General features: G+C 38.4%; 1 protein-coding gene across 1 annotated transcript in view; it reads right to left on the minus strand.

Moving 5' to 3' along the window:
• Positions 1-244: 244 nt before the first annotated feature.
• Positions 245-21170, minus strand: part of VIRMA (vir like m6A methyltransferase associated) — a gene marked incomplete at its 5' end in the record, with an annotated part of 27301 nt that continues 6375 nt past the window's right edge. The window contains 17 exons of the mRNA XM_035893905.1: positions 245-2879; positions 3752-4083; positions 4240-4406; positions 5442-5538; positions 5785-5945; positions 7835-7987; positions 8588-8720; positions 10001-10218; positions 11414-11666; positions 12425-12660; positions 13244-13788; positions 13925-14018; positions 14460-14542; positions 15989-16143; positions 16900-17391; positions 18422-19574; positions 20328-20612. Coding sequence (XP_035749798.1) covers positions 2620-2879; positions 3752-4083; positions 4240-4406; positions 5442-5538; positions 5785-5945; positions 7835-7987; positions 8588-8720; positions 10001-10218; positions 11414-11666; positions 12425-12660; positions 13244-13788; positions 13925-14018; positions 14460-14542; positions 15989-16143; positions 16900-17391; positions 18422-19574; positions 20328-20612 — 4817 coding nt within the window. The remainder of the gene's footprint in view (positions 2880-3751; positions 4084-4239; positions 4407-5441; positions 5539-5784; positions 5946-7834; positions 7988-8587; positions 8721-10000; positions 10219-11413; positions 11667-12424; positions 12661-13243; positions 13789-13924; positions 14019-14459; positions 14543-15988; positions 16144-16899; positions 17392-18421; positions 19575-20327; positions 20613-21170) is intronic.

A 21170-nucleotide genomic window follows, 5' to 3' on the forward strand; every position in this document is an offset into this window, starting at 1 on the left:
CTTGCATACATCAAACAATTTAACCAACCCTTTATTTCCTCCTAGTTTGAAAATGACTAGTGTGACATGCCACATATTTTAAACCTTCAAGAACCAGTACTGAATATTTACATATTTATTCCATGCTTGACATTTTACTTTTCAGTTCAAATTCCCTGACAGAAAACAAACGATTCATATCCCTGCTAGTTTCCAACACAGTAAAGTTTCTAAAAAAATAAAACAACCTTAAACACATGGTCCAAAGGAGCTAGTCAGATTTAAAAATACTTATGCAGTGCTCCTTAAAAAAATAGCGTTAATACCTGTAATGCCTGTGGGAGCTCCACCCATCTTAGTCACGACAATTGCATTATTAGTAAAATTACATCTTCCTGTTAGGTAACCATTCAGAAAGTTTTGGGGCTCCCAATCCCAATTTTTGTTCGTGTTATTTTAAACCATGCCAAAACACACACCTTTGGGAACCGATACTATTCCCTTTAACCGCACCCAGTCAGTTAAACTTCTTCCAGGTTTACCCGTCAACTAAACGTCTTCCAGGTTTACCACTTCTGTGGGTTATGTCGACTGACTTTGTGCAATCTCATCACCTCTGAAGCATGGGACGCTGTCCCAGTCTCCACACAGAGACAGGACACCTAACAGGGGCCGCCTGCGGTTCAAATAAAAACCTACTTAATTTAGCCAGACAGTATAAAGCTAAAGAAAAAATTCATTTTAAAGTATTATCATACTTCAGAAACACTTAAAATAGGGTGTTAAAGTTTATGATTCTAGGCAGACGAGCTGTCTGAAGTAAGTTAAGATTATGTAAAACAAGAACATTACAACTGGGCCTTATTTAAGTAGACAAAGACCCCTTTATAGCACTTTTGTAATGTCATAAGACCAAAGCATAAGTGAAAATTGAGCTCAGCTGAGTCTGACAGGGGAGCCCATTTGTAAATATTGTAGGTGGCCTTTAGAAAAAGCTACCACTGCTCACCCCATCCAAAAATGCAATAATAGGCTATTGAGAACAGGTTAATTCTATGAAATCCCATGGATCAAAGGAATGCAAACGTGTAAAAAGCTTCCTTCAGTCACTGAATTTAGTTATGAAAATAAATTTGGAGCTGAATCTAGTGGTAACATTTCTTTATGAATTCCTACTTGTCAAAGTTTTCCTTTTTTTTGCACTATTATCTCAGTCTAATTACAGAAACAAACCCCCAAACCATCTATTCAAAGGGAAGGTTTAGTATTACTGCTTCAGTTGTTCAGGTGCCCTCTCCTCAGCCACGTACGTCAGCAGAGAGGCGGGCAACTAATGAACTCCAGGCTCTCTCAGGGTACGGGCATCTTGCCTTTTAACTTCAAAGCATACTCGTGTTTCCCAATGAAATAACTCCCGTGGCTCCTAACACACGAGCTGGAGTTACAAAGTACATGCTAGCACGCGATGTTATTCTCCCTTAAGCCAGTCACAGATTTTCTACTCATTTTAACAGGTGTGGGATCTTACTTAAGTGTCTAATCACATTGCCAAAGATGTACAACAAACACTTACATAAATTACGTTTACATTTGTAGTCTTTTCACAGATTAATTTCAATTCTTCAATCTTCTATCACCTGCTACTTCAACTGCTGTCAGATGGACGTCATTCATTAATAACTCAGACTGCTATAAAAAAAAAAAGGGCTAACGGCTCTAAACCTGAGAGAAAAAACTAAAATTGCCTTACATATATATAGTTTTTAAATTTTCTTGCAGTAATAAGTCACACACAAAACACCTGTACCTTTCTTTTGGCACAACGAATATTTTAGAAGTCCTTCAAGTCTTAACTCAAAGAGGTTCTTTACTGAGTATTGTCTACTGAAGTCCACAAAAAAATTAAAACATTCGTTCAAAAGGAACAAAAAATTTACAGTTGTACACAAAAAGTCTTGAATTTTATTGAAATTTCAAGTCTTGTATCAAACAAAAAAACTTTTCTTCAGACAAAAATATTCTCTTGGTGTCCTCCAGATACCAGTAACTCTGAATTGGTCCTTTAGTGCCGCCGCTTGCTTTGTCATCTTCACAGAAGTCCACATGGTTGGGCTGTTCCATTAGGTCTCATTTTATCGTGTGAAGGAACGTACATGACGACCTCTTCCACTGCCTCCACTAACAAACTTTCCTCTCGAGCCACCACTGCTACTACTATTAGCACTTGTCCAAGACGGTCCAATTCCTCCCCGGCCTCTGGAAGCACGATCGCGAGGACTCGGTCGGTAGCCTTAAAGCAAAGAAAAGTATACTCAGTTGGAAAAAAAAAAAAAAAAAAAAAAAACCCAAGCCCTAGGCGTAGTAGCTGCTGTGAAAGCATAAGAAACAAAAACAAGATGAGACACAGACGGGGTCTGTTTTCTCCTTTTAATTTTCACTTTTCTTTTAGGCAAGCATTTTTTGCTTTGACTGGCTCTATAATTACCATGTAGGTACGAAGAGAACTGAATGGCAAAAGTCTGAATGCGAAATTAAGATTCTGCGATCAAGCGTTCAATTCAGCAACTTTTATGGATTACAGGGCAGTTCGCGTGAAAGCACGTATTTGACACAGTCTCAGTGACAACTGTTCATATATGCTTAAAACATTTGCTGAATTTCAAGGTGTCTGCAGCATCCTTGCATGGTTTCATTTGTAAAGCGAAAATGAAATTCAAGGAATTTTCTATAGTTCGATGCCCATATGAATACCATGTAAAAAAAAAATAATGGTCTCAGTGGTGGCAGGGGACCCCTGTTAAAATTGCTTTGACCACCTCTACTGTCATTGTAGGTTCCCCTGGGCGTACTCTGTGCACTCCAACTTGAGCCTCGAGCGCCTTCACGACGACTGTAATTGCCTAGGTAGGGAGAGAAAAGCCCACACGCTGTTGAGCAAACATCACTCTTTTTTTTTTTCATCACAATCTTCACAATACTCAGGGTGGTAAACATAATAATTACATAATTCAAATAGATATAGCCACTCTGCATCAACATACCCTCAGCATTCTAACTCAAAGTCTACAAATTACTTTATTATATGCAGAATCAGGGGAAAATACCTATTTTTCAGATATGAACTGAAGGATTTTTTAAAAAAACAAAACAAACCACTACATTATCGAGTGCATTAAAAGAGACTCCTATACCTTAAGGGTTTGTTGTAAAATAAATCCTAGCATTTATAACTTCACTAAATGGACGTCTTCTCTGTTTCTACTGTGCAAGGACTTGCCCTAATTACAGAATCAAAGGGAAAGGAATGAAACCTTGTCAATATATGAAAGAAACTTAAGACTCTGTAGCTAGAATCGCCAGGTTGAATGAAAATGGCATTTTTTTCCTGTCAGGATCTTCCACCCTTTTATTCAAAAGCCTCATTTAAACCCAGAGATCTATTCTGATGCTTGATTTCAGGAACTATCATGTCAAACGGTAGAGGGCTTTTTATTTTTCTGAATGCATCTCGGAAGCACTCCAACAGTTGTTAAAAGAAAACAGCTAACTCCTTTTGTAGGAGAGAGGCAACACAGGAACTCACGACCTTGGTTCAATTCCACAGCACTCAAGTGAACCTTTTTTAGTGCCAAACAACTTATTTCAGTAACACTGCTTCAGGATCATGTCACACCAGGGATGATTAATTGCTAGTAAATTGGGTTAGTATTACTGAAGCATTTTTAGCATTCATTTACATTTATTTAGCATTCTAATACAGGAGACAACATACCTTTTGAAGCAGGTGGTGTAAAGAACCTGTTCTGACTGTGAAAAGCTCCTCGTCCTCCACGATTCCCTGAGAATCCACCACGTGAAGAAATCTTCTGTGACACTTTTGGTGGCCTTTTGGCTGGTGGTATCCCATCTGGAGCAACCACTTCTTTGCTCTCTGCAGCAACAAAGTCATCCACATGCATGGAGGGTGGCCTGCTGGTGTTCTGTTTCCTCTGACGGAAGATATCATGTGGTCGAATTCCTTGTCCAAATCCTCCCCTGCCTCTTCCTCTTGGTGGTGGCACAACATGAGCTCTCTTTGCAGGCTCTATGTACTCAGATTTTCCACTGTCATGACAAACCATGATTAAGTTAGTGTAAAAACATGTTCATACTGAAGGTCAGGCATTCTCCATATTGGAGATGCAATTTGAAAGGTATTTGACATGTGGAGAATATACAGAACAGTGCTGAACACACTGTTACTCATTAAACTCATCTTACCTTGAAGTTATGAAGGTCTCATGCTTGTGCTTGCCGAGTTTGAACCCTTTTGTGGTTTTTGTGCGGCCAGGAGATGATGGTTCTGACAAAAATGACCTCTCCAATTCAGCTTGCAAGTCAAAGTCGCTGCAGCCCTTCTCTGACAGTTCAATTAAGTCAACTTTTACCTACAAAGATAAGAGTTTAGTTTTATCACAACAATCATCACTAGCACCTCTGAAGAAGAAAACATGCTGCACCAGGATGGATGAGATGCAGCTACGGTCCTTATACTAGAGCAAAAAAGCTCCATCCTCTAGCTTTTAATGCAGCAGCGTGGCACAAACCAAAAAGCAGCAGTAACAAAACAAAAAAGCAGCAGAGCTGCAGCAAAATTGTCTTGAAGGTTCTGAATCTCAACAGAAGTCAAGTATTTCAAGTACGAACACTTGTCTTATCACTAAATGACCTGCAGTGAGGCACCCTTTTGCTTAAGCTACAGTCCTGTTAGTGCTGCTCTTACACAGGAATCAACAGGTTTGGTTTTCCTTAGGAAATTAAAACACAAGTATCTTTGCATGTAAATTAAGAGAGTAGACTAAAAAAGAATGAAGGCAGTGAAGTCAACAGGAACTGATCATTTCTCACATAAGAAATTAAGACACTGCCAATTGCTTAGCTTAAAAAAAAAGTTATTCTATATTTTTCAAAATTACATTTAAAGTTTAGGTTATAAAAATCAAGTTTTAAATACTGTGAGAAGTTTTTATGCGAGTAGTTTCATTTACTACTGCCATTTTTTCTACTTTTGTCACATCAGAGCCAAGATTTTAAAAAGGAAGTGTAGCCATCAGGCTCTTTGGATATTTCTGCAATGACACAAAACAAGTAAGGAAAAGAAAATAAATCACAGTCTTTGTCTATGTTTAACACAAATGGCTAAAAAGCCCCAGCAGCAATGCAAAAGCAGGTCAGGCCTGACACAACTGTTCCTCAAAAGGAGATTACTTCTGCATTAGAGCACTGTAGAAGGTGCCAATTTTGTGGCTGCTTCCAAGTGAACCTGAAGGCATTTGGTAACAACAGCCTTTAACAAATGCCAACTCCTATATCTGGGCCACAGGGGTGAGCTCAGGCTTTGGCCATATGAGTTTATGATGCTACTAGCTCAGGTTAACCCTCATTTTTAAATCCACTTCAGTCATGGTAACGAAGCCTTTTACCATATCCAGATCAGTGTCTATTTCTTCAGCTTGGAAGGGTGAGAACCACATGGACTTCAGCTGGTCATCCATCATGTCTGCCAACACGTACGTAGTCCTGCAATTAAACAATGTCAAGTGTCTCTTTGATTATGAACGACAGCCAACTGCAAGCATATGCAGCATTAGAGAACCTGAGGTGAATGTTAGCACCTTACCCTTGATACTTGCATGAAATTAAATACACTGGGACTAGTAGGCAGTAGTGACAACAGTGCTGCTCTTTGTTATATACTCGTGTATAAATTACTGCATTTTCTTATTTAAATCACAGGCAATATGCTCACATACTTAACAATTTTACCTGTTGTTAAACAAATTCTGAAGAGAGTCTGGTGCAGAAAGAATAGGCTCTACATCTTGATCACTCAGCGGACAAGAATCACCCGCTGATTCCAACATCTGCCTCACTCCAATGATGTTGTCCAGTAAGGATTCAAGGCCATCATCTTCCTTAGAACGATCCTAAGTCAACACAGCACAAGTCAGAACTTTTTCCCCTCCTCAGAGAAGGAAATATGCTTTTGTTAATTAATTAAAAAAAAGGGGGAGGGGGGGGGAGGAGATACTACACAAAACAGTGTAACTAAGCCAAGTACACAAACAACAGCAGAGAGCTCCTCAGTGTGCTGTAAAACAAACCATGGCACCACATGCACATTCTAGTCTTCGTTTCCAGTTGATGCAATAACCTCCACAACATAGGCCCAAAGAAGGCATCACCCCGGGTTTTAGTTAACAAGCTCTCTGCTAGAGCGTTCCAAAGTATCTGCTATTTCTCCTTCAGCACAGTTGTGGCTTTTAATCTTTTACCACAGATGTAGACGGCCAGGGAGGGGACAGGAGGGAGTATAGCACCAAAAAGGCATTTGTGACCAACAGGCTGTGGGAGCAGCTGTTTTTATGGACTCTTCTAAATCAGCCATCTACTGCACAGCTGCCATCAATTATGTAGGATTAGGTTTGAATATTAGAGTTAAGTTTGCAATTAGACACAGAAATGTTGGATGCATTGAATTATGGACATCCTCTAGTCCAATCCCCCGCTGCTTGAAGCAGGACTATCATCAAAGCCAGATCAGGTCAGCCATAACTTTAGCTGCTTCTAAAAAAAGCTCCAGTGATAGAGAGCCCATAGCCACTCTGAGCAACCTGTTCCAGTGCTGCATTTCTGTCTCAGTGACTCTTTTTTGTCCTAATGTCAACCTGAACCTCTGAAGCCACAATTTGGGGCCACTGCCTCTTGGTTTATCGTCTGGAATTACCGAAAGGAGTTTGATTCCACCACCTTTGTTACTATCCCCCAAACAGCTGTAAGTAGCTCTGAGAGAGCTCCTTAGCCCTCTTCACCAGGCTAAACAAGCCTGTTTTCCTCCTCTCTCTAGAGCACGTGTGCTCTAGGTCCCTGAACACCTTGGTAGAACCTTCTTCAGGTTCCCCAAGATCTCTCTAGAACTGATCAGAGAGAGCAAAGCTGCCCAAAGGTGAATGCAGCACTCCATGTGAGAGCTCACCAGCATCCCATGGAGGGAGACAGTAAGGTCACTTGATTTGCTGACCATGCTCTTTCCAGGATAGCTCAGAACACAGTCTGCCTCATTTGTAGTGACCATGCACTGTTGGCCCGTATTCAACCTAACCTCCATCACAACCACCCAGCCCTTTCCAGCCCAGCCTGCATCAAGGCATAGGGTTATCCTGCTCTCACTGCAGGACTTTGCATTTTTCCTAATGACCCCCACAAGCTTTCTGCTAAATCAGTCCTAAGAAGTTTATTGAGCTCCCTCTACATTGAGGCTTTGCTGTTTGTCGCATTAGTCACTCCCCCAGCTTACTATCATCCATAAATTCGCTGAAGATGTAGCCATCGTTGAGGTCTGATCAAAACATCCAACAGTATCAGCCCCCCTATGGACTCCTGGGTATTCCACTTGCTACTGGTCACCAGTAACAATAAGGCGCTGCTAAGCAGCAGTTCCTATTGCTTATTACATTAACAATCTGCTCACCACTATCCAGTGCTCTCTGTTGTATGCATTTTCTGCCCTTCATCACACAGTTAACCGCCTCTGCTCTTATGGTGTGCACATACTCTCAGCACAAGGCGATCCCAACCCTACATGAAACTTCTTAGCATTAACACAATACAAACAATAAAGTCAGAATCCACCTTGCATCAGAATAGGTGATTTTGGACATCAGTATTAAAAAAATGGCAACAGCTATTACCAATTCTGCAAGGTATGGCACAGAATTGTACACCCTTCTCTTCACCTAGAGATAGTCTATATAGTTTTAAAAACACGTTCAGATACAAGACTGCAACGTCAACCTGATTATTTAAATTCTTTTACCATAATATGTTTCTCGAGATCAAGCAGCAAGTTTTCTGGGGTTTCTTCTTTGTTCTGCAGTAGATGTTTTAACTCTGCAGTAGTTAGACCCAGTGTCCTGCCTGGATGAGATCCATCTGCTTCCATAAGGCTTCCGTCATCTCCACAACATCCCTGAAATATTTGACAAGTGGGAAACAAGTATACATAAATACTCATTATATTTCTGGACTGAAAACCCCTTAGAATTCAAATGTACATTAGAGCAAATCTAGCAAAACAAGGAGTAATCTGGATTTAAAAACATATTATGCAAAGTAGTTTAATAAAGTACACTTCAACAGGCAAGTTTAGATGCTGCATCAAGATGAATGCAATCCTTTCCAATAAAAGCTGAGGTTTTTATCACAGAATAAACAAATATTTTTTATTCCCTTCTATACTACATATCATTACAGCAACTCTCTTAACAGGATGCCATGAAATCTAAAACCCGGACACAATGGCATGCTATTCACTTAGGAAATCAATACGAATTAATATGCCATTCTTCCTACTGAAGAACCCTCTTATTTACTAAACATGCATTCTGCCCAGCATTCACAGATTTCATTAAAAACTAAAGATGGCACCAACACTACTGGTGGAAAAGCCTTACACATAGCAATCTGCATAGTCAAATGCTTTCTGAAATAATTGTTCCTGAACACGTCTCGCACTGAAGATTTCAGAGAAATGCAGCTCAGTTTAAATATTCGACACACATTCACTTACCAGTGTATCAGAGTTTAGAATCTGTCGCATAAAATCCAAAAAAGAAGAGGCCAGTTCCCCTGTGTCTTTGCTAAAACTAGTTATTACTCGTTTTAAAACAGTGTACAGAGCACTGCTGTGTTTTCTTAGAGAGCTGGTTTTATAATGAAAAAGAGAGAAAGAGAAAATACTTTATTAGTGCATACACTGTGACCATTCCACTGTAACTTGTTGTAAGAAAACAACATATATGCAAAATAAATTTGGTAAATTTTGTAATTATCAAGTTGGGGTTTGATTACAAAGCTGGAGCTTCATTATTTTCTCTGTACAAGACTGTTGTTCACACCAGCGCTGCCTGCTGATATTTCAGCCTGCACATATAGAGCTATAAGTACTGCAGCAATACCTCTAAAACCTACAAGAAATTACATTTTCATCTTTGGGAGAAAGGGATAGGACAACAGAGATTTTACTTGCACAAGGCCCTTATGTATAAAGCAGGGTCATGCTTGCTGTTACATTTCACTGCCTAACTGCAGGAACAAACCAGAAAGGTAATCATCAACACCGAAATAACAAGGCCGTGCACTGAAGCTAACAGCTAGACATACGGGATCATCGAAACAACATCTTTAGCCTACTTATTCTTCATTTGCAGGTTGCATAGCTTCTTGCTGCCTAAGCAGCACAGTTCTGTAACGTTGCTTAGAAAAGCGTTTTGAACAACCTTTTATTGACAAGGCTCCAGGTACTACCTTTTTCTCTACAGGAATCTCACAACTTTCTTGTCTCCCTGGACCTCACCTTCAGTGGACAGAAACAGGTCCAAATATAGGGCAAGTATTAATAAAAGTGTCAAAACAACACAATACTGTCCAATTCATGTATATATTCTGTTCAAAAGGGAGTGGAGTCATTACAAGTAGTTTTTATATATATATATATATATATGTTTTTTTTTTTTAAACTATCTCTATCCTAATTTCAAAATCCCTAATTGCCTGGAGGTCAGAACACTCTGAGGCAGTGCAAACTGAATCCCCTCAAAATAGAGGGAATGACAGACAGCTCTCCAGCATCCCAGATTAGAGCTTTAACTACTGAGTGACTCAAAAAGGAAGGACATGAGCACTATATCTCATTCTAATCCTCCAGCCTTGGGAGCAGGGAAATGGAGAGTATAATGTTTTTTCAGTGCTTTGTTTATTTCTTGAAAGAAAGTGCTCCTGTGTGCATACTGCAGAAATGATTCAGAGGTAAAATCTCAGGCAAAGGAAGACCAAAATACTGAGTAAAACACTGAAGCCTCAAAGAGAAATGAAAGTTCAGGTGCCTTATCCTCAACATTTCCTAGATGAGTAGGAAATTATTTCACATTGCAGCATTTTTAAAATAATTTTAAGTTGTCAGAGATATCTTAAAATACCGTACCTCTTTAAGTGGTAGAAGCCATAGTCGTGCTCTGTAAGGAACATCATTGTTCGGATACATGTCAGCAAACAATTGTAACTGCTCTCAGAATTAGTTAATGTTTCCATCAGACAGTCACAAATTAAGGGCATCAGCTCTTTGCTTGGTAAGGAGTTGGAAAGCTGCTCTGATTCAGACACGGAGCCTTCTGATGAACTTGGCAAAATTAGTGCAATATCCTGTAAAAAGTGATTATTATACACATAGTAAAAAATGCATTCTGTATACCAGCAATTAAGTACAAACCATACATCAAGTCAGAAACACTATGTTCTTTCACTACCTGTTTATCATCTTATGCCAGTATTTCACAGTTATTCCTGACCAGTAAAATACTAATCCAGTGTATCTTTTTTTAAATCGGTTCTGTTAAGGGTTACAAACCATTATTGATTTTTCAAAACATAAAAGCTTTGAAGGGCAAAAAGCGATAGCAGAGCCACAACTAAAAGCCAAACAGTCACTGGATAATATCTTATACTTGCATACAGTTTCTTGCCTAGGCAGTCAAACTGTCCCTTAATCTCAAAACATTTATCAAAATTAAGAGGCTGCAGACACCACCGAGGAAGTTTAAGATCTACTGCCCCCTCCACATTTTACATAAAGTAAACCACGATTGATTTTCACAATGAATTTGCATGGGCAAAGAGCTCTTGGTTACATGCAAATGGCTGACCGGTCTCTACTGACCAATGACGCCCAGACGTCTTTTGCATAAATGGGTAAGCACTAAAGCAAATAAATACATGCAACTAGTAAGACACATAATGACACGGAAACCTATGCACGCAACCAATGAGAAACTACTGGGGCTAGTCTATGAATCAGTTTTCAGACAACATGTCTTACTTTGCTCTAGTAACTTCGGCTTTTTTTAAATGGTGTAGTTTTATGGTGGCAGTATATCACATATATCTTTGTACTTTGAATACATTTTTAAGAAGTTTCAGTTAAGACAACTAAGAGATACATATTTATTCAACTAAGTGAAAGGTCAATAGTGACAACTCAAGTTTTGCCAGTGGCCCATGTCCTGAAAATCTTTCCATAGGGAGAAATGGCATCCCTCTCTCAGCTGAGGCGACAGTCAATCTTTGTGCCATTCAGGTTTTGGTCTCTAATGAGCTACCAGAATAGCGCACATAATGCAAGAGATATCATAAACCGAAAGGATTTACATTCAAGAGCAACAAGACAGCAAGTAAGTCTGTCAAAGCACCCAACCATACACCTTTTTTTTCTTTTTGTCTTTTAACAACATAGAGGGGTTTTTTTTTCTTTTGAAAAAAAATCAGGCACCTAAGAAATAACCTAATTTAATTTGTCTCCTACAATTATCAACACACATTATGCATTAAATACAGAAAATACCTGATCACAGAGGGACTGCAAAAGGGAAGTTACATATTCAGCGCTCTGTTGATGAGTGACATTGTCCCCAGCTGATCGCATTAAAGCCAAGAGCTCCTGGAAAACCTCTGCATACTTTTCATCACCTTTAGTAGTTCCATTGATAAGATGCAAAATAGCCAATTTACAAGCTTTGTGTGAAGCCAGGGCATCCAATAAAGCAAGCAATCGAGTGGTCTGTCCAGTGTACTGTTTCTCTTTATCTTCTGTGTTGCTGAAAGAATATCAATGCACTTTGAAAAAGCTGTTTTAAAGTGATCTAAAAAACTATAAAAACCACCATTACAGGAGTCATGTAACTGCATTTTCAAAAAAGCACCTAGTTAATGTACTTAAACTTACAATTTAATTTGCTTTTTGAAAACTGCTCAACTTCACTAAATGACTTCTGGTTACATAATAAATTAATTCATCTACTATGCATTTAACATACTATAGGGCATCTAATTGTATATGGATAAATATGCTTTTACACAAACAGTATCTAACTCTACATGGGTAATTACACTTTTAAATAAGCAGTACTCATTGTTTCAAAGCCCTCTGAAATGGTAGCATACAACTTCCTCCAGCTTACAAACATCTACACATTTTCCTGTTAGCAGGCAGATCGCAGTATAGCAAACTTTACTGGCCTACTTTTGTTATTTATATCAGATAGGTCCTTTAGAAACAGTTCACAGACAAGATAAGGCTTTGTAGGGACAGCCTAAAGAAAGCCTTCGTAAAATACTTACCATAAACATACAATGTGAAACTGTCTACATCAAAACTTAAAAGTATGACGAGGTTCCTTGGCAACATGAAGCACTACCAGGACACAGTGTAGAGCACTTGTCTGAGAATTCATTCAGTTCATAATGGGTAAGTAGTAATTCTGAAAGTATTTTCCTCCTGCTAAATCTACTGTACAGAACCAAGGTGAACTTAATAGTCCATTAAAGAAATCTTTGCAATAGAAAACAAAGATACCTTTGTAGGTCTTCTATAATCAGATCCAATACAGTCCTCATGATAAGAAGAGCAGTAGGCGAAGCCAAGTCACACAACTGAACACAAATACGTCTCAACATATGCTGAATAGGCTGGCAAGACGAACCAGAGAAAGATCGAACTATCTCTTGTATCAGTTTGGCTTGAACGTGAAGATGCATACTCCAGAGCTTCCTGGTGTTGAGTGCCACTGAAATATCATGTGGTTCGATTACCTGCAGGAACAGAACAACAGGAGGTTTTTCCTTTCAACTTTTATCATAAAAACTGAATTCTATCACAAGGTATAAACAAAGACTAAGTACTAATACTGTCCTCATCAAAAACACACAATGCCATTTTCATTATTATCACTGAATGACAGGGCACAGTTCCAGCAGATTAGGCATGCCTTCGGTAGCATGGGTTGTCACACACCTTTTATGCTACTTATTAAAGATCCAAATTCAAGATCCATGCCAAAAGAAAGGAGAGCCTTAATATGCCGAGAGTTTGGCATTCAGGGTTAAATCCAAAGGCTCCACAGCCAATCATTTAAGTAACAGAATGGGAGTCTAGATAATTTCACAAGGGACAAAAGAACAACATACGACTGCTAATTTAAAAAGATGCTCCATATAAGAACAATTTTGTTTCTGATGAAAAAGATGTATCTTTAAAGAATCTATATGAACACAAATGCTTTACAGAAACTTTAATCCATCCTTTCACATATTTGTTTTTTCCACAATTACAAAAATGGTCTAAGGGTTACACATAATTACAATTCTTTAGAAACTGAATAAATCTAAATTGTACCTGAGTCGTCTGCATGGGCAGTGGAAGAGGCAACAATTCTGAAAGCAGTATAAGTCCAGAGAAAAAGCCTTCAGGAATTCTCAAAATTGAAGAGAGAACTTCCTTCAGCATTAAAGACCAAGTATTGTTTGCCAAAGTTTCTTCCGAAATGGTAAGTTTTTCATTAACACCTTGTGTAAAAGTCAGTAAGATATCAACAATGTCATTCTGAATTTTTTGTTCATCGCTATCTAAGCGACCTGAGAGAGGAATAGAACACAGGAGCATGTGTAAAGAAACAAGCGCTGATGGAACACGCATGTCTTTGAATTCAAAAGATCCACCCCTCAGCAGTTCTGTTAGCATTGTTTTAAGTAGAGTAAGTGTACAGCGGGCCATAGAAATAGTAGTAACTCTGTGAAGCGTGGTGCCCATGTTGACGTGGAGTCGCCAAGGCTGAATAAGTATGCTGTTCAACTTCTGTAATACTCGAATGAAGGTGTCCATTCCCTCAGAAGAAAAGAGCTGAATAACTGCAAGATTCCATTTAAGGTCTTTCTGTTGACCTGTACAGAAAAGAAATAACATTTCTGTATGTCTGATTTCTCCTGGGCAATCACAGTTACACTTGAGACATGTTTAAGTAGAAGACTCAGAAACCTAAAATTTCTATGTTAAGCAATACAAATATGTCAACCATACCTTCTACCAGAGGTGGTGGACACGCAACGTGACAAAGAACACGAAGTGCAGTAGGAAGACCAACTCCATCTGGGGTCATCAAGCTGTCAATGTTCTTAAAAGAAAAAAAAACAAACAACAACAAAAAACTGTATTACAAGGAAGGACTTTACAAGTATATCACTAGCTTAGTATTCAAATTCTGCATTTAGCTGCTCTAAGTATTCTGCAAAATTTAAGTTCAATTATTCCACCTTCTGGAAAGCAGTCATAAATATGGCAGAAAAAAGGAGGGTGAACATTTACACTGTGGTTTTATGGTAAGCTAAAAGATTTAAATAGTTTGATCTCTGCATCTGATTTTGTTTCAATAAATATAACTGAGAACAAGAACTGGTCTAGATCATAAGCTTTAATAAAATCATGTATTTTGGATAATGGTATATATTTTTAAATACCATATGCTAGTACATACCCAGATAAAATATCAAACCACAAAAAGGTCTAAGCTTATAGAGCACAACTAAAACCTAGCATCTTTCTGTATTTTACTAACCTGTTTGATATATTCAATGAGATTTGGAATACAATTTATTTCAAATCTAAGATTTTTCAAAGGTTCAAGCCACTTGCTGAGCTCTGGAGGGAAAAAAAAAAGACTTAAGAGTTAATCAAGTAACTTGTAAGTGCATTTATGAATATAAAACATTTGCAATAAAAGCGTACTTAATTTACACACAGGTGCTAAGTCCAAGTGTGAAATTTGTGAGGCATACATTGCAGCTGTAGCCAGCTGAAAAGCATCAACAAAAGGAAGACTTCAGAACAGGCAATACACCTCAAGTACATGGACAAAATTTGGCTCAAGTCAACCTGAACACTCAAATACTTTTCATCTTATCATTTGTGTTATTTGTAATTAAATGTATTTTATAAAAGACACTAAGGGTCCCACTGTCAGCTAAAGAAAAAGCCACCAAGAGCAAGGACCAAAGCACATTCCCTTTAATGTACATAATAGGTTGTTAAAACTGAATACAAAACTCCTATTAAATGCCCAAATGGAGCGAATCTCTGCACCAGTAACACATATTCCCTCTGGAAGCCCTTATAGATTAACAGTCTCTCTCTTAGTCCAGAACAACCAGAAAGTCCACTTTTTTGGGACAAGAGATTTCAAGTTTTAAAACCCATTGTTCCTGAAAATATTTAAAAGAATGTGAAGGTTCAAAGGTCAACTGGATATGAGTTGACAATTATTCTCACACTGATTTCATGATTTGCTTTAATAAACTAACCCTGCTTCTCAGGAAACTGCTCGATCATCAGGTGAGGAGGAAAGAAAGAACAGCAGGGCAAAGGAGAGAATTCAACTAAAATTTTCAAGAATTCTGATTTCTTTCAGTGCATTTAAGTTTTGGAAGAAATTATCAGTATGTCTACACGAGTCAGTTAAGCAACACAGAGCACAACTCTGGACATCAGAGCTTCAACGTTCAGTTGTCAGCAGAGTCCTCAGCAGGCTTTTTCCCCATCAGCTCCATTCCAAATGACCTGGGCCTCATCTGTGAGTCACCACAAGGCACAGAACACCCTGACACACAGTTCGGAGTCCAAAAGATTTAGTAGTAGGGTAACATGGACTATTCCATGCCAGTTGGCCTAGGTTCCAGAAAACAGTCCCAGGATTATTCATTAGTATATATAGACCCTATAAGGCTACATCACTAAAGGAAACAATAGAAGTAACAGTCAGCTCACTGACTAGTTTAGTCCAGTTTTACTAAAATTTGCTCTATTTTCAACCGTGAAATAATTTCAAACTTCCTGTAATTATCCAAAATTCATGGTAGTTAATATTACTTGAAAAATCATTTAACTATAAAGAATTTCCTATTTAACTCTCATTAACAGAAAAAAAAATTACACATTATCTCAGTGACTCAACTAATCAGATGCAGCTGGAAAAGGAATTTCATTATATACATTATCCAAACCAGATGATCATGAAGCACCAATTACCCACATACAAAAGGTTTCTTCTACACATTCAAACAATCTAGTTGATAAGGACAGATACTGTACCTTGCAATTTGGTGTTATTTTCGTCTGCCTTACAAAGCTTCAGCAAAGGCGCCGAGTGCTGTTCCAGCATTTGGACATCACTGGAAGATTGAACCACCAGCAAAACAAGGATGCAGGCATAATTATAAGCAACTGACTTCTTAGACTTTGAGTCTCTGAAACAACAAGAAGGATTTTCTTTAGATTTCAACTAATACAACTGGGTATTTGTTAGATTTTCATTCTCCAGCCCCTAAAAATCTACCTACAGAACTTTTACCTTCACCAACCCTTGCCCCATCAACCAAAAAAAAAACCACCAAAAAACCCATTCTCCTATGCTTTTTGAAAACTGAAAGCTTTCTTTTACATTTACTTCACATTTACTTCAGCATCCACAAAAGAGGAGAGATGAAGGCACTGACTGGAGTCAAGTAGCAAACAAATTTTTCCATAACTTTGTCCGTTTTCACAAATCTTTCTTTAAAAGCGCTGCTACCTAAAGTAGCAAAACTGCCTGTCCGGAGAAAATAATGACTTTTTAACAGTTACAAGAATTTACAGAACTGAGAGTCCCACACCAGAAAAGTGTCCAGTGTCATTTCCACACTCAAATCTTTTGCTCATTTCGCAGTTGAATTTTATGCTTGAATGAAAACTGCCAACTTACTGATTTCTTTTCACCAAAAAGTCTGACCTATATCACAATGCCTTTGTGGATGACCTACACAGATTCTGGGCATTAAGTACTTGATCACAAATGACAGGCCTGATTTTCTTTTACATTCTTCTATCTAAAAGTTGTTTTGTTTTTCAACAAAAAGATCACAACGTAAAAGAAAAAATATTTTAAAATTAGTGAATTATTTATAAGAGATACGACACTTTTTAAATGTAAAAACCTAAAGAATATAGATAAATGCTTAAATTACCCTAAAGCTTCTTTGGAATAGTATTCCATTAAAGTAATAAGACTTTGGAGATTTTTCTCCAGACTGAATACATGAGCCACAGCAGATCTTCCCACAGGGTTAAAAGTAATCAAGTAAAGGTTGTGAAGTGTTCCCAGCAGATCTGAATGGTCAGTCTCCTCACTGGCTGTGCACCGCTGAAAGTGGCAGAATAATTCTGAAATGCACTGTAACGTCTGTGTTGAATGCAGGAGCCACAGGGCAAAAGTATCCTCGTTGGCACCCTCTGATTGGAGACCTTCCTCTTGGTCTGGATCAGAAAACTGGCAAAGTGCTCTAATCAACAAGTTTGTTGCTTCGTACTCAGAAATAAAGAAAAGGAGACCCTTCTGTGACTGTGCCAGGAAACGCAATATATCTCGTATAGCTTGAAGCACACCTGGATGTGCGCCTGTCACTGGAATAGACAGTAGCAAAGTTATGCATTCCAAGAAATGGTGACTATGAAGATATCTGAAAAAAAGCAAGCAGGAAAATAATCAGTAATATTACAATTATCTGTCAACACTGCATGATAACATTAGGTAAAATTACATGCCTCCTAGCTTCAGTACTTATTGCTCTGCGGACTATGAGAAATAATAACTAATTATGAAAAAGTATAAAATTTTAATTTTACATAACATAACTGCTATAATATTTACAGTAAATAAAACCCTACATATAAAGTTCTGATCTCAAAAAAGCCCCAAACCCCAAAACCCCTCACTTTATCTATAAACAACATAACACTGTATATTTCATTAAATTTGCTGTATCTGAACCATCATCAATACTGCATCAAATGTTTTAAATGTGCTAAGAAATCAATCTTTACAGCATATGCAAGAGGTGATTTGAAGACTCTTTGCATGTAGGTACTTATATTCAGCCACAACCTACACCACTACTATCAAAGAATAGTTAGCATTTAGAGAAATACTTTCTAGACAGAAACTTGCTAACAGAGAAATAACCCATGGGATCTTTTAAACAGCTGAAGGCAGGCAGGCCTGAACTCCTCTGCCTGTGCTGTGAAACAGCGAGCTACACTGACACAACAGCACGACTTCTAACCAGGGCTGGCTTGTATCTCGCCAGCTCGGCATACAGAGGTATTCCAGACTTGTTTGATCCATAGGCACAGACGTGTTCCAAGACAACAAAGGGAGAACACTCTAGATCTGTAACAGTTTGCAAATATGCACCTGTACAGCACCTAGCACAATTGATTAGGATCTACGAATGCCACTGAAATGCTAGCACAGTACCAGTAATAAGAGGTTCACTCCTTGCTATGTGCATGCTAGGTTGACTGAAAGCCAACAAAGCAGGTGTATTAACCATCAAACTCTCTCAGACTTTATAAGCACAATCCAGAATCCTCTAATAAAGTACAAAGTGAAACATCTAGAAAAGTGTTAGTCAGCAAGGTCATCCTTAAAAAAATATCTATATCAAGCTGAAGGAAATACTCTAGAAAGTGAAGTTGCAACTGCCATACCTAAACAGGACAGGGAAAGGATCATCCCTTTCTGGAGGGCCTGTAATGCGTGCCATGGTTGGGAAAGATTTCACAGGTGGCTGAATCATTGTATGAGGAGCCGTTTCCATCAAATGGAAGATTTCTTCAAGAAGACTAACAAGTTTTTCCATCTCTCCTTCGCTTATATTAGAAGATTCCAAAAGATGATCCATGTCCATAGGAGCCTCCACATCATTCTCATATTCTTGATTGGTTCTTTCAAGTCCTGCCAAGTCCTGGTCCTGTTCTGGCTCCGTGTGATTAGAAAGAGAAGGAGTGTTCTCTGCTAACTGATCAACCACCTTTTTAATATCAGACAGGATCTCATAGAAGTGACATTTCTGGAGAATTGCAGAACCAGCAGTAACTACTCTCACAGTCTGATCTAACAGTATGAGTTCCAGGAGTTTCTGATAACCACTTTTTTCATGTACATCTACGCCACCCCTTAGAAACATTTCCATTCCCTCAGTCATACTAATAACGCTATCCAAAGCTTTAAAAGCATTGAGTTTCAGGGAGGATGACACATGATCTGCAAACAACAGTTCAAATAACACATTAATAACTCCTGCCTGCAAGAGTGCCGTTATTCCTTGAGTCCCACATTCTCCTAACGATGACACCAATTTTGTCCCAGCTTTGAGCTGTCGGACATTCAAAGCAATGGGCTGTTTGAGAGCTACCTGAAGGTTCAAAGCTTGCAGGGTCCAGTCTACTAGCTGGGTAATATAGTCCTGCTTTGTGTCTTTCACCTGCAGGTAGCTCAATCCTTTTACTATTAAACTCGGAACTTCTTCTAATGCAGTGACCCACTTTGCACCCCTTTCCTCTTGATATAATTCCAACAGTTCAGTTAATTTAACCGAGGCTTCCACTGCCCCTGAATTTTCTTTTTCTGGGTCTTGGTCCTTTATTTTACCAACTTCGTTTTCAAATACAGTCTTGTAAGGGCAGCTGAAGTATAAAAGAGGTCCAAGCTCCCTTTCAAAAGGTTCGTATGTCACAGGAGGCACAGATGCCAGATCCTCAGGTGTATATTCAATATCAAAGCTTGGATACTTAAATGTTTCACGTTCCAGATCAGCAATTCCATCTTCATCACTTGAAATCTGCTCATATCCATCATCTCCTAAAAACAAAAAGGTTCAGTTATGAAACAAAATCAATTAAGGATAAATCAGTTCATAACTGCTGAGACTCCGCTCAAAACAAAAAAGTATAATTTACCTAATACAAACATTACTGGTTAGAGAACAATCATATGCTAACATACAGAAAGCTTTCTCTCTCCAGATAGAAGTGACAGCCCCAGTTGACAGATATTTTTTATGTAGTAACAGAGACATTTATAAGAATGTATAAAGCATAAAGTTTAACTAGGGTACACATTACTACAAGAATATTGTCCAATTTTCTTCCTATGATTGCATCTGTCACAAAATTTCTAGCCTGAATTTTGCAGACATGGGTGTGAACTTTAAGTAATACAAGACGACTACTGACATCATTACATAAACAACTTTACTTGATTTTTAATTAAGAAATCATTTCTTTCACCACTTTCCCACGTTTAAACAAAACATAACAAGATCTAAAGTTCATTCTCTGTATCTATTTTCTAGATATCTATACAGATCTACCTGGAGCTGTATCTATTTTCCTCTATTTATAGAAAGTAACAGGAAGATTTACTACAAAGCTATAAATATTCCACAGCAAAATTCTGTTCTCGAGAGATGTCAGAACCATAAGGCAGGCAATGGCACAATGACCAAAGGAAAAAGATCCAGTTCTCTTCGCACCTAGTCATCATAATGGTACTGCCATTAAAAAATTGCATACACGCTGGGTTTTTTCCTGAACTTTTTACAACTTCACTTACCTTCACCTTCTTCCTCCTCTTCACCCTCTTCTTCATCTTCATCTTCCTCCTCCTCTTCCTCTTCCTCATCAGCAATACTCTCTACTGTATGTCCATCGTCATCATCATCATCATCATCCTCCTCAACATCCACATCATCTTCATCTTCTCCTTCTTCTGGTTGATCTTCCTCCACTTCTCCATCATCAGAATACTGGCTTTCTTGATGAATGGATGTTCGATCAGGAGAAATGGGCTCAAAGTAGTCCTCCCTATGGTCCACATCATCTTCTTTCTCCCCAACCACTAAAAATATATACACAGTTTAAGCAATAAGAGTAATTCTCTGAAACCCAATGCTCAGTAATAAGTTTTAGAATTTTGCATTATGCACAGCGGAGATACAAAAAAAAAAGCATCTTGAAGAAAATCTTCAGGTGAATTGACTGAACACAAAGAACAATCACTTAGTTCAGTAAGACTATAAAGAAATATGTAAAGAGTTCTCGGCACTTTCAACCCATAAGGAGACCAGAGAACTCAGCAAATGCTGCAGAGGCATGAAGGGGAAGGACAATGAATACCAGTCAACAGAACTTTTATATAAAATATGAGTAACATGTTCAAGCACTGTATGGGTCAACAGCCGATATTCTCAAATCTACTAACTTCTAAACTGATATAATTTAACACAGCCAACAGATTTTCCTTCAAATCCCTTTTCTAAAACTGTATCAGTCCAGCAGGAGACCCAGACAGGAATCATAGAATCATAGAAACATTTAGGTTGGAAAAGACCTTTAAGATCATCAAGTCCAACCGTTAACATAACACTGCCATCCCACCACTAAACCATGTCCCTAA

Source organism: Egretta garzetta, unplaced genomic scaffold (assembly GCF_000687185.1).
Source record: "Egretta garzetta isolate BGI_Z169 unplaced genomic scaffold, ASM68718v1 scaffold154, whole genome shotgun sequence".
In the NCBI taxonomy this organism is placed as follows: Eukaryota; Metazoa; Chordata; class Aves; order Pelecaniformes; family Ardeidae; genus Egretta; species Egretta garzetta.